The sequence below is a fragment of the Scyliorhinus torazame genome, chromosome 6, assembly GCF_047496885.1.
Source record: "Scyliorhinus torazame isolate Kashiwa2021f chromosome 6, sScyTor2.1, whole genome shotgun sequence".
NCBI lineage: Eukaryota > Metazoa > Chordata > Chondrichthyes > Carcharhiniformes > Scyliorhinidae > Scyliorhinus > Scyliorhinus torazame.
The window spans coordinates 258,330,775-258,344,265 of NC_092712.1; the positions used below are offsets into that span (position 1 = coordinate 258,330,775).

General features: G+C 45.9%; 1 protein-coding gene across 2 annotated transcripts in view; it reads right to left on the minus strand.

Annotated features, from left to right (window-relative positions):
- Positions 1 to 13,491, minus strand: part of LOC140425385 (mitochondrial calcium uniporter regulator 1-like) — a 61,671-nt gene that overhangs the window by 20,424 nt on the left and 27,756 nt on the right. For both annotated transcript variants that reach the window (XM_072509590.1, XM_072509592.1), the window contains 2 exons: positions 11,156 to 11,257; positions 3,882 to 3,923 (listed from right to left, as the gene is read on the minus strand). In XM_072509590.1, coding sequence (XP_072365691.1) covers positions 3,882 to 3,923; positions 11,156 to 11,257 — 144 coding nt within the window. The remainder of the gene's footprint in view (positions 1 to 3,881; positions 3,924 to 11,155; positions 11,258 to 13,491) is intronic.

Sequence of the window (13,491 nt, forward strand, 5' to 3'; positions counted from 1 at the left end):
CATCCAGATCGTTAATATATAAAGAGAACAGCTGTGGCCCCAATACTGAACCCTGCGGGACACCACTCGTCACCGGTTGCCATTCCGAAAAATAACCTTTTATCCCAACTCTCTACCTTCTGCCTGACAGCCAATCGTCAATCCATGTTAGTACCTTGCCTCGAATACCATGGGCCCTTATTTTACTCAGCAGTCTCCCGTGAGGCACCTTACCAAAGGCCTTTTGGAAGTCAAGATAGATAACACCCATTGGCTCTCCTTGGTCTAACCTATTTGTTATCTCTTCAAAGAACTCTAACAGGTTTGTCAGGCACGACCGCCCCTTACTAAATCCATGCTGACTTGTCCTAATCCGACCCTGCACTTTCAAGAATTTAGAAATCTCATCCTTAACAATGGATTCTAGAATCTTGCCAACAACCGAGGTTAGGCTAATTGGCCTATAATTTTCCATCTTTTTCCTTGTTCCCTTCTTGAACAGGGGTTTACAACAGCGATTTTCCAATCCTCTGGGACTTTCCCTGACTCCAGTGACTTTTGAAAGATCCTAACTAACGCCTCCACTATTTCTTCAGCTATCTCCTTTAGAACTCTAGGATGTAGCCCATCTGGGCCCGGAGATTTATCAATTTTTAGACCTCTTAGTTTCTCTCGCACTTTCTCCTTTGTGATGGCTACCATATTCAACTCTGCCCCCTGACTCTCCTGAATTGTTGGGAGATTACTCATGTCTTCTACTGTGAAGACTGACGCAAAGTACTTATTTAGTTCCTCAGCTATTTCCTGGTCTCCCATCACTAGATTACCAGCGCCATTTTGGAGCGGCCCAATGTCTACTTTTGCCTCCCGTTTGTTTTTAATGAATTTAAAGAAACTTTTACTATCATTCCTAATGTTACTGGCTAGCCGACCTTCATATTTGATCCTCTCTTTCCTTATTTCTCTCTTTGTTATCCTCGGTTTGTTTTTGTAGCCTTCCCAATCTTCTGACTTCCCACTACTCTTTGCCACATTATAGGCTTTCTCTTTTGCTTTGATGCATTCCCTGACTTCCTTTGTCAGCCATGGCTGCCTAATCCCCCCTCTGATAACCTTTCTTTTCTTTGGGATGAACCTCTGTACTGTGTCCTCAATTACTCCCAGAAACTCCTGCCATTGCTGTTCTACTGTCTTTCCCACTAGGCTCTGCTCCCAGTCGATTTTCGTCAGTTCCTCCCTCATGCCCCTGTAGTTACCTTTATTTAACTGTAACACCTTTACATCTGATTCTACCTTCTTTCTTTCAAATTGCAGACTGAATTCTACCATATTATGATCACTGCCTCCTAAATGTTCCCTTTCTTTAAGATCTTTTATCAAGTCTGGCTCATTACATAACACTAAGTCCAGAATGGCCTGTTCCCTCGTGGGCTCCATCACAAGCTGTTCCAAAAAGCCCTCCTGTAAACATTCAATGAATTCCCTTTCTTTGGGTCCACTGGCAACATTATTTACTCAGTCCACCTGCATATTGAAGTCCCCCATGATCACTGTGACCCTGCCTTCCTGACATGCCCTTTCTATTTTGTGGTGCATTTTGTGCCCCTGGTCCTGAGCACTGTTAGGAGGCCTGTACATAACTCCCATTATGGTTTTTTTGCCTTTGTGGTTCCTCAACTCTACCCACACAGACTCCACATCATCTGACCCTATGTCGTTTAGTGCTATTGATTTAATTTCATTCCTAATTAACAAGGCAAGCCCCCCCCCCTCTGCCCACCTCGCTGTCTTTTTGATAGGTTGTGAATCCCTGGATGCTTAAATGCCAGTCCTGAACCCCCTGCAACCACGTCTCTGTGATGCCTACCACATCATACCTGCCAGTCACAATCTGGGCCACAAGCTCATCTACCTTGTTCCGTACACTGCGCGCATTTAAATATAGCACCTTTAATTCTCTATTGACCATCCCTTTTTGTTTTTAGTGTGGTGGACCTTGGTTTACTGAGCCTTTCCATACACTGTCATATTTTGTGAGATGGGGACTATCGTAACCTCTCCTAAGTTCTGTCTTTTCGTGCTTTTTTGTATTCCTAAGCAGCTACGCTTCCCACTGATTACTTCACCTCTTGGTTCCCTGACTTTCCCTTCCCCCCCCAATCTCTAGTTTAAAGTCCTAATGACCACCCCATTTACTCTTTTCGCCAGAACACTGGTCCCAGCTTGGTTCAGGTGGACACCATCCCAACGGTATAGGTCCCCCCTGTCCCAAAACTGATGCCAGTATCCCATGAAAAGGAACCCCTCTTTCCCACACCACTCTTTCAGCCACGTGTTAACTTCCCTTATTCTTGCCTCCCTATGCCAATTTGCACGTGGCTCGGGCAGTAATCAGGAGATTATGACCCTTGAGGACCTGTTTTTAATTTGAATCCTAGCTCTTTATAATCTCTAAACAGGTCCTCTTTCCTAGACTTGCCTATGTTGTTGGTACCGACATGGACCACAACAACTGGATCCCCCCCCCCCCCCCCCCCCCCCCCTCTCCAGTATCCTTTCAAGACGGTCAGAGATGTCCTGCACCCTAGCACCGGGCAGGCAACATACCATGCGGGACTCTTTATTCTGCTCACAAAGGATACTATCTATTCCCCTGATAATAGAATCCCCTACAACTACAACTTGCCTATTTACTCCCTCCCCTTGAATGGCCTGCTGAACCATGGTGCCTTGGTCAGCTGACTCATCCTTCCTGCAGCCCTGTTCACCATCCACACAGGGAGCAAGTGCCTCGTACCTGTTGGACAGAGTCAAGGGCTGAGGCTCCTGAGTTCCTGACTGCTGGTTCCCTTTACCTGCCTGACTTGCAGTCACACCCTGCTGTCCCTGGCCACTGGCAGGATTTAAACTACTTACTCTGACAGGTGTGACTGCCTCCTGAAACACAGTGTCCAGGTAAGTCTCCCCCTCCTGGATGTGCCTCAGTGTTTGAAGCTCAGACTCCAGCTCATCAACTCTGAGCCGGAGCTCTTCGAGCAGCCAACACGTACTGCAGATGTGGTCGCTGCAGCTCGCAATGGGATCTGCCAGCTCCCACATCAAGCAGCTCAAGCACATCACCTGATCAGCCATCTCTAATTAATTAATTAGTTTAATTTAAGTTTACGAGTTTAGTTGTTTTTTTTAAAAATTTGGGGCAGATTTGCTATCAACCAATCAGGTCACAACTTCCCTATGACATCACTTTTGAAAAAAAAAGTGGAAAACAGGAAGTTACTGTTAGGTTTTTATACTCACACAGACTGCTCCTCCTCCTCCGAACGGCTCCCGAAACTTTCCTGGTTACCTCACTGCACCAAATTACCAAGTTTCAAATTCCCACTCTGGATGTGTCTTACTCACTCAGGCTGTGTCTCTCTGACCCGCGCAACGGTCAGTTTCAGAGGAGTGATGGTGGTAAGTGACTGTTCACCATCATTCCTTCCACCACCTGAGCCTCAAAATCTAACCCAATACTCACAAATCCACTAAGAAAGAAATCAGTATGAGGTACATATCATCTGTGGCTTTGTAAGCATCCTAACTCGGAGTAGCTAGGATATTAGAATGTGTTTGTCCCTCCCTGCCTGGGCAATTATATCAGCCATCCAGCCAGTGGGGTCAGGCATTAGTGAGACAGTTGGACACTAAGTGAGGGAGAGACTGAACAAGATGGAGGAAGAATGGCATAGTACTTTATCATCTTTGTTTCATAAATCCTCAAATCATTGGTCTCAAGTACATACTACGAATGCAATTGTACGTCGTAAATCTATTTTAAAACCATTACGACTAAAATTTCAGAAGCCAACAGTTTATCCAGTCATCAATAACTTCGCAATAAACTTAAAAAAGGGACTTACTGTTAACTGCTTTTGAAGTTGTTGCAATTCAATTTTCAATTTCTAGAAAAGAAAACTACAAATCAATCCTCTCAAAATATGCAGCAACACCCAGTTGGAGCATTTAGAAATGATAATTTATATCATTTTGAGAATATCCTCATTTAGCTCAATAAACTGTTTATCTCTAGCTCAGGGATTCCCAAGCTGGGGTCCGTGGGAGTCTCTCAAGGGGTCCGTGGCAAAATGGACACTTTTGAAACATTTGGAAAATGCTGCAGAGTTGCTTGTCCAAACATAGATTGGCTTCTCGAGAAGCCAGCCTCTGAATGGTCAGGCGAGTGAGTGGGAGATGGAGTGAGAGCGTGTGTTTGCGGGGGGGATTGCTGAGCCCGCACCTGGCAGTCTAGAGGGGGGCAGCAGACATGTGTGTGTTGGGGGGGGGGGGGCTAGTGGATGAGATTCTGGGAGTAACCGGGAATCTGCAAGTGACCCAACGCTATAGTCATGGGTACACAGGGAGAAACAGCAAATGCAGTTTAACCTGTTGTCTACAGAGTATATGGGTGGGGGTGAGCCCGCCGGCAGGCCCACCAAGGTGGATACTGATTCCAGGGGTCAATGATAAGGGCCATGGGAAAATGGCTTGGCTAGGGGTTTGAGGGGGCATTTAGCTGGTGAATGGGTATGCGACGGTGTGCTTCTTCCCAATATATGCATAAATATAGGTGGAAAATACCTGCTTACATTTGATTTGTGTTTGCACCTGTTTTGTGGCAAAAAGGGAGCCGACGTTATGAGAAAGCTTGAGGCTCCGTGGTGCACTTTGGAAGTCACTAGCGCTTCCACAGCATCCAAATAATCGTCTCACTGGACACAGAAAATGTTTTTGATACTATTTAGTGGAGCTATCTTTTTTGCAGTGCGAGAGAAGTTTGGGCTGGGTCCTGGGTTTGTTTTGTGGGTCTGGTTGTTGAACGAAGCCCTATCTGCCAGCGTACATGAGAACACCATGATTTGGGGGCCATTTAGGTTGCATAGGGGGACGAGGCAAGGGTGTCCAATGTCTCCTCTCCTGTTTGCGTTGGCGATCAAGCCACTGGCAATTGCACGAGGGCCTCGGACAAAGAAATGTACAGCACAGGAACAGGCCCTTCGGCCCTCCAAGCCCGTGCCGACCATGCTGCCCGACTAAACTACAATCTTCTACACTTCCTGGGTCCGTATCCCTCTATTCCCATCCTATTCATGTATTTGTCAAGATGCCCCTTAAATGTCACTATCGTCCCTGCTTCCACCACCTCCTCCGGTAGCGAGTTCCAGGCACCCACTACCCTCTGCGTAAAAAACTTGCCTCGTACATCTACTCTAAACCTTGCCCCTCTCACCTTAAACCTATGCCCCCTAGTAATTGACCCCTCTACCCTGGGGAAAAGCCTCTGACTATCCACTCTGTCTATGCCCCTCATAATTTTGTATACCTCTATCAGGTCTCCCCTCAACCTCCTTCGTTCCAGTGAGAACAAACCGAGTTTATTCAACCGCTCCTCATAGCTAATGCCCTCCATACCAGGCAACATTCTGGTAAATCTCTTCTTCACCCTCTCTAAAGCCTCCACATCCTTCTGGTAGAGTGGCGACCAGAATTGAACACTATACTCCAAGTGTGGCCTAACTAAGGTTCTATACAGCTGCAACATGACTTGCCAATTCTTATACTCAATGCCCCGGCCAATGAAGGCAACCATGCCGTATGCCTTCTTGACTACCTTCTCCACCTGTGCTGCCCCTTTCAATGACCTGTGGACCTGTACTCCTAGATCTCTTTGACTTTCAATACTCTTGAGGGTTCTACCATTCACTGTATATTCCCTACCTGCATTAGACCTTCCAAAATGCATTACCTCACATTTGTCCGGATTAAACTCCATCTGCCATCTCTCCGCCCAAGTCTCCAAACAATCTAAATCCTGCTGTATCCTCCGACTGGCCTCATCGCTATCCGCAATTCCACCAACCTTTGTGTCGTCTGCAAACTTACTGATCAGACCAGTTACATTTTCCTCCAAATCATTTATATATACTACAAAGAGCAAAGGTCCCAGCACTGATCCCTGTGGAACACCACTGGTCACAGCCCTCCAATGAGAAAAGCATCCTTCCATTGCTACTCTCTGCCTTCTATGGCCTAGCCAGTTCTGTATCCACCTTGCCAGCTCACCCCTGATCCCGTGTGACTTCACCTTTTGTACTAGTCTACCATGAGGGACCTTGTCAAAGGCCTTACTGAAGTTCATATAGACAACATCCACTGCCCTACCTGCATCAATCATCTTAGTGACCTCCTCGAAAAACTCTATCAAGTTAGTGAGACACGACCTCCCCTTCACAAAACCGTGCTGCCTCTCACTAATACGTCCATTTGCTTCCAAATGGGAGTAGATCCTGTCTCGAAGAATTCTCTCCAGTAATTTCCCTACCACTGAAGTAAGGCTCACCGGCCAGTAGTTCCCGGGATTATCCTTGCTACCCTTCTTAAACAGAGGAACAACATTGGCTATTCTCCAGTCCTCCGGGACATCCCCTGAAGACAGCGAGGATCCAAAGATTTCTGTCAAGGCCTTAGCAATTTCCTCTCCAGCCTCCTTCAGTATTCTGGGGTAGATCCCATCAGGCCCTGGGGACTTATCTACCTTAATATTTTTTAAGACACCCAACACCTCGTCTTTTTGGATCTCAATGTGACCCAGGCTATCCACACACCCTTCTCCAGACTCAACATCTGCCAATTTCTTCTCTTTGGTGAATACTGATGCAAAGTATTCATTTAGTACCTCGCCCATTTCCTCTGGCTCCACACATAGATTCCCTTGCCTATCCTTCAGTGGGCCAACCCTTTCCCTGGCTACCCTCTTGCTTTTTATGTACGTGTAAAAAGCCTTGGGATTTTCCTTAACCCTATTTGCCAATGACTTTTCGTGACCCCTTCTAGCCCTCCTGACTCCTTGCTTAAGTTCCTTCCTACTTTCCTTATATTCCACGCAGGCTTCGTCTGTTCCCAGCCTTTTAGCCCTGACAAATGCCTCCTTTTTCTTTTTGACGAGGCCTACAATATCTCTCGTCATCCAAGGTTCCCGAAAATTGCCGTATTTATCCTTCTTCCTCACAGGAACATGCCGGTCCTGAATTCCTTTCAACTGACACTTGAAAGCCTCCCACATGTCAGATGTTGATTTGCCCTCAAACATCCGCCCCCAATCTATGTTCTTCAGTTCCCGCCTAATATTGTTATAATTAGCCTTCCCCCAATTTAGCACATTCATCCTAGGACCACTCTTATCCTTGTCCACCAGTACTTTAAAACGTACTGAATTGTGGTCAGTTACCGAAATGCTCCCCTACTGAAACATCTACCATTTGGCCGGGCTCCTTCCCCAATACCAGGTCCAGTACCGCCCCTTCCCTAGCTGGACTGTCTACAAGTGGCGAGGAAGTGTGAGAGGTGGGATAAAGAACAGGGTTTCCTTGTAAGTAGACGACCTTCTGCTGTACGCAAGGGATCCGTGGCCAGTCATGGGGTACATTATGGGTATATTGAAGCGGTTTGGCTCCTTCTCAGGGTGCAAGTTAAATTTCGGGAAGAGCGAATATTTTGTGGGTAGCCCTTCGGGAGGAGCAGTTGGATTGGAGTGGTGGGGGGCCTACGGTTCCTTCTGGCCAGGACTAGTTTCCGATATGTGGGGGTCCAGATGGCACAGCTTCATAAATTAAATTACACCAGCCTGGCGAGCAGGGTCAGGGTGGACTTCCTTCCGTTGTTGTTGGCAGGCCGGGTTCAATCAATTGTGAACATCTTGCCTCAATTAGTGTTATTATGTCAATGCCTCCCAGTTTTTCTGCCAAGTCATTTTTTCAGGGGATGGAGCGGCTCAGAGTGGGCTTTATATGGGCGAGGCGAACCTCAAATTCAGAGGGGTTCTTACAGAGAGAAAGGCAGGCGTGGGACTTGGCGATGCCAAATTTGTTGTATTATTATTGGGCAGCCATGTGGAGGTGTTGGGTGGTGTGGTGAGCAGGATGCTACCTGGGTGCTGATGGAGTTGGCACCATGCAGAGGGTTTAGCTTGGAGGCTGGCGATGGCGTATCTGCTGTTCACGCTGGCGAAAAATTCTTCACACCCGGTGGTTGCCTCCACTTGACGATATGGTGGCAACTCAGTCAGCATTTTAAGCGGAGGACAATTTCAAGACAAGCACCTATCCGCAGGAATCATTTGTTTGAGCCGGCAAAATTGAATGCCACATTTGGGGGTAGAAAGAACAGGGGCTGGAGAGGTTAAGGGATTCCACATGCTTCACCGATGTCTATACCTATGTATTTACGTCGTATATCCTGTGTTTTTCATGTATAGAGCGATCTGTCTGAACAATACTTTCACTGTACCTCACTACACATGACAATAAATCTAAATCTAATCTAAATCTGTGTGTTTCTGAAGGGGCCAGCTGGGAGGAGATGAAGGAGAAAGCTGGACTAGTAGCACAGGGGCAGCATTGTAGCACAATGGTTAGAACTGTTGCTTCACAGCTCCAGGGTCACAGGTTTGATTCCCAGTATGGATCACTGTCTATGTGGAGTCTGCACGTTCTCCCGTTATCTGCGTGGGTTTCCTCCGGGTGCTCCAGTTTCCTCCCACAGTTCAAAGATGTGGTTAGGTGGAGTGGACATGATAAATTGCCCTTAAGTGTCCAAAAAGGTTAGGCGAGGTTACTTGGTTCCAGGGATAGGGTGGAGGTGTTGGCTTAAGTAGAGTGCTCTTTCCAAGGGCCAGTGCAGACTCGATGGGCTGAATGGCTTCCTTCTGCACTGTAAATTCTATGATTCTAGTGGGGGCAGATAGGTTTAGGTACTTCCAGGTACGGGATTTTGTTCATAGGATATTCCAGACATTCCCAGTGATGCCACCATCCACTTTATTGGAGAGGATATTTTCCTGCGCAGGGTTGAAGAGGGCAGCATGTCCAGGGACGAGTAGGGCCCATTAGAGAAAAGGGGGAAATCTGTGGGTGGAGCCAGAGGACATTGGTAGGGTGTTGAACGAATAGTTCACATTTGTCTTCACCCAAGAGAACGAGGGGATATGTAACTGAGGGAGAGAGACCGTGAGGATCTTGAGCAAATTGTCATTGGGAGTGTTGGCAGGTTCAAAATCGATAAAGTCTCTGGGTCCGGATGAATTGTGCCCCAGGATGCTGTGGGAGGAGAGGGAGGAGGTTACAGGGGCTCTGATCCCAATTTTTAATTCCTCTCTGGCCACAGAGGAGGTGTCAGAGGACTGGAGAACAGCTAATGTGGTCCCACTATTTAAGAAAGGTAGCAGGGATAAGCCAGGGAACTACAGATCAGTGTCTCACCTCAGTAGCAGGGAAACTATTGGAGTAAATTCTGAAGGAGAGAATCTATCTCCACTTGGAGAGGCAAGGTTTGATCAGGAATTGTCAGCATGGCTTTGTCAGAGGGAGGCCATGCCTAACAAATTTGATTGAAGTTTTTGAGCATGTGACTGAGTGTGCAGAGGATAGTGCAGTTGATGTAGTTTACATGGATTTCAGCGAAGTCTTTGACAAGGTCCCACATGGGAGGCTTATAAAGGCGGCAAATGCACATGGGATACAGGGTAACTTGATAAGATAGATTTAAAATTGGCTTAGCTGTAGGAAATAGAGGGTGGTGTCAGATGGCTGCTTTAGTGACTGGAAGCCAGTGTCCAGTGTGTACCACAGGGATCTGTGCTGGATCCCTCGTTTGTCATTTATATAAATGACATAGATGACTATGTGGGGGGGGGGGGGAAGGATCAGTAAGTTTACGGATGACACAAAGATTGGCTGGGTGGTTAACAGTGAGGTTGAGTGTCTTGGGTTATAGGAAGATATAGATAGGATGGTCAAATGGGCAGAAAATTGGCAGATGAAATTTAACCCTGAAAAGTATGAGGAGATACACTTTGGAAAGAGTAATTTGACAAGGAAGTATTCATTGAACGGCCTGACACTGGGAAGTTCCGAGAAACAAAGGGATCTTGGAGTGTTTTTCCATAGATCTCTGAAGGGAGAAGGGCAGGTTAATAGGGTGGTGAAAAAGGCATATAGGATTCTTGCTTTTCTCAAACGTGGCATAGGTTACACAAGCAGGGAGGTCATATTGGAGCTGTGTAGAACATTGGTGAGGCCACAACTGGAGTACTGTGCACTACTGGTTGCCACATTATAGGAAGGATATGAGTGCACTGGAGGGGGCAGAGAGACGATCCAGCAGGATGTTGCCTTGGATGGACTTTTAAGTTTTGAAGAGAGATGAGAGACTTGGTTTGTTTTTGCTGGAGCAGAGAAGACTGAGGGGCGACCTGATCGAGGTGGACAAGGTTATGAGGGGCATGGATAGGGTGGATAGGGAGCAGCTGTTCCTGTTAGTTGAAGGGTCAGTTACAAGGGGGCACACATTCAAAGAGAGTGGCAGGAGCTTATGGGGGGGGGGGGGGCAGATTTGAGGAAATATGTTTTTGCCCAGAGGGTGGTGATGGTCTGGAATGCACTGCCTGGGAGGGTGGTAGAGGCAGGTTGTCTCACATCTTTTAAAAAGTACCTGGATGAGCACTTAGCACGTCATAACATTCAAGGCTATGGGCCAAGTCCTGGCAAATGAGGTAAGTAAGCAGGTCAAATGTTTCATGCGTCGGTGCAGTCTCGATAGGCCGAAGGGCCTCTTCTGCACTGTATTAGTCTGTGATTCTGTGATATATGGACAGATCATGGGGGAGGAGCAGGCCCCGATGGAAGAGGTAAAGGCCAGGTGGGAGGAGGATCTGGAACCCATATTGGAATGGGAGGTGTGAAGTGAGTCCCTATGCAGGGTGAATGCTACATCATCCTGCATGAGGTTTAAGTTTGATTCAGTTCAAGGTGGTGTTCAGGGCACACTTCACCAAGTGAACAGTTTTGGGAGGTAACACGCAAAGTACACTAAAGGAAAGAGAGGTTAGACGTGCAACGGTAATTTGCAATGGACACTGGGGTTGATGGTTGAGGAGAGAGATGGTGACAGCAGATTTAAAGCAGTGGGGGACAACACCTGACAAGTGAAAAACAATTACAATATTGGCTAATATGGGGGCCAGGGGCAGAAGTTGATCAGCATTTTAGTGGGAATAGGAGGTCCCCAGTTTCATTTTCGGAGGCACCAGCAATCTAGACTTTATTGATTTAACATCCAGCTTGAACTGATCAATACTCACTTCGTTCGCTGCTCGTATTGCTGAAAACTCACTCTTTTCCAATATGATCATGTCCTTTTTCACAGCAGTTATATGTGACATAATATGCTGAAGCATCATCTCCTGTAATTGAAATAGACAACATCATTTCAACACCAAAAGCAGGTGCAAGCAATACTTATGACTGGATTAACTAAATGATTCAGCACCATAAACAGACATCAAAATAGAAAAACAGGTTCCAAAAAACTGCTGTTTGGGGTTAAAATTCAGTAAGGATATAAGAAAAAGATAGCTGCATTCAATCCTTTGAATGGTAATCAAAGAGGTTTTTATAAAACATTAGAAACATTGAAATCAGAAGTTAACACAATTTGAATTATCTGTCAACTTGAAATGAAAGTGTAAAAAAATCTCATGTTGTTTCTTAAAATTTTTCAGATCCCAGTAACAGATAATTATTTTTGGTTGATCAAAAAAAATCATCTTTCAACAGAAGTAGGCTGCAGTGCACGACTTCATCATTTTTGTATGTTTGTTGGGGGGGGGGGGGGGCTTCAACCTTCCTGTACACAACCAAACAGAGAATACAGTTTACTATTTATACAACTATTTCTTTGTAATAATATCAGAATTTGGTGAATGCTTCAGCTCCAGATACATTTTCAGTTTCTATTCAGAAACCAAAAAACAGACCAGGTTTGCAGTGCGAGTTAGAGTGACCAGAGCTTATAAATGTTGGCATGCTGATAGTTGTCAGTGTTTCACAATAGAAATCCCACAGCCAAGAAAGAAAAATCACTATTCCAATTCAAATTATTTTCTTCTCTCCAGTTTAACTAGGTGAAATCTGTGTTTACTGACACACAAATAGGAAACTGAAGGGTTGATTTCCCCGTCAGGCACGTGCATTGCCAAACTAATGCCTATAAAGAGCAATAGTCAGGAAATCACAGGCCTGGGGCTACTTATATTCTGGACTGCAAGTTAATCCATTTAGGGAATTCTGTGCTAAACTTTCTGCATTTCAGTTTCATAGAACATAGAACTGTACGGCATAGAACAGGCCCTTCGGCCCTCGATGTTGTGCCAAGCTTTGTCTGAAAGCAAGATCAAGCTATCCCACTCCCTGTCGTTCTGGTGTGCTCCATGTGCCTATCCAATAACCGCTTGAAAGCTCCTAAAGTGTCCGACCCCACTATCACAGCAGGCAGTCCATTCCACACCCTAATCACCCTCTGAACCTACCTCGGACATCCCTCCTATATCCCCCACCCTGAACCTTATAGTTATGCCCCCTTGTAACAGCTTCATCCACCCGAGGAAATAAGTCTCTGAACGTCCACTCTATCTATCCCCCTAATCATCTTATAAACCTCTATTAAGTCGCCTCGCATCCTCCTTCGCTCCAATGAAAAAAGCCCTAGCTTCCTCAACCTTTCCTCACAAGACCTACCCTCCAATCCAGGCAGCATCCTGGTAAATCTCCTTTGCATCCTTTCCAATGCTTTCACATCCTTCCTATAGAGGTGACCAGAACTGCACACAGTATTCCAAATGTGGTCTCACCCGGGTCCTGTACAGCTGCAGCATTACCCCACGGCTCTTAAACTCAAACCTCTTGTTAATAAACGCTAACACACTATAGGCCTTCTTCACGGCTCTATCCACTTGAGTGGCAACCTTCAGAGATCTGTGGACATGAACCCCAAGATCGTTCTTTTCCTCCACATTCCTCAGAACCCTGCCGTTGACCCTGTAATCCGCATTCAAATTTATCCTACCAAAATGAATCACCTCGCACTTATCAGGGTTAAACTCCATCTGCCATTTTTCGGCCCAGCTCTGTATCCTATCAATGTCTCTTTGCAGCCTACAACAGCCTTCCACCTCATCCACTACTCCACCAATCTTGGTGTCATCAGCAAATTTACTTAACCAACCTTCAACTCTATCATCCAAGTCATTGATAAAAATCACAAATAGCAGAGGACCCAGCCACTGATTCCTGTGGTACACCGCTGGTAACTGGTCTCCAGTCTGAAAATTTTCCATCCACCACCACCCTCTGTCTTCTATGTGATAGCCAGTTACTTATCCAATTGGCCAAATTTCCCTCTATCCCACACCTCCTTAGTTTCCTTTAATTGCAGCTGAACAATACATATCTGAGTTATTGATATAGCATGTTGGCGGTTACCTATTTTGGAAATTACTAAAACAGACAAAATGTGAAATACAGACATGCAAATTAAACTGTAAACTTAGATTTCACTTTTACAGGTCGTTGGAGATATTTCAATGCTTAAGTGCTCATTTTCAGTTGTGCAATTTGTCTTGTTGGGGTAATACAGTTA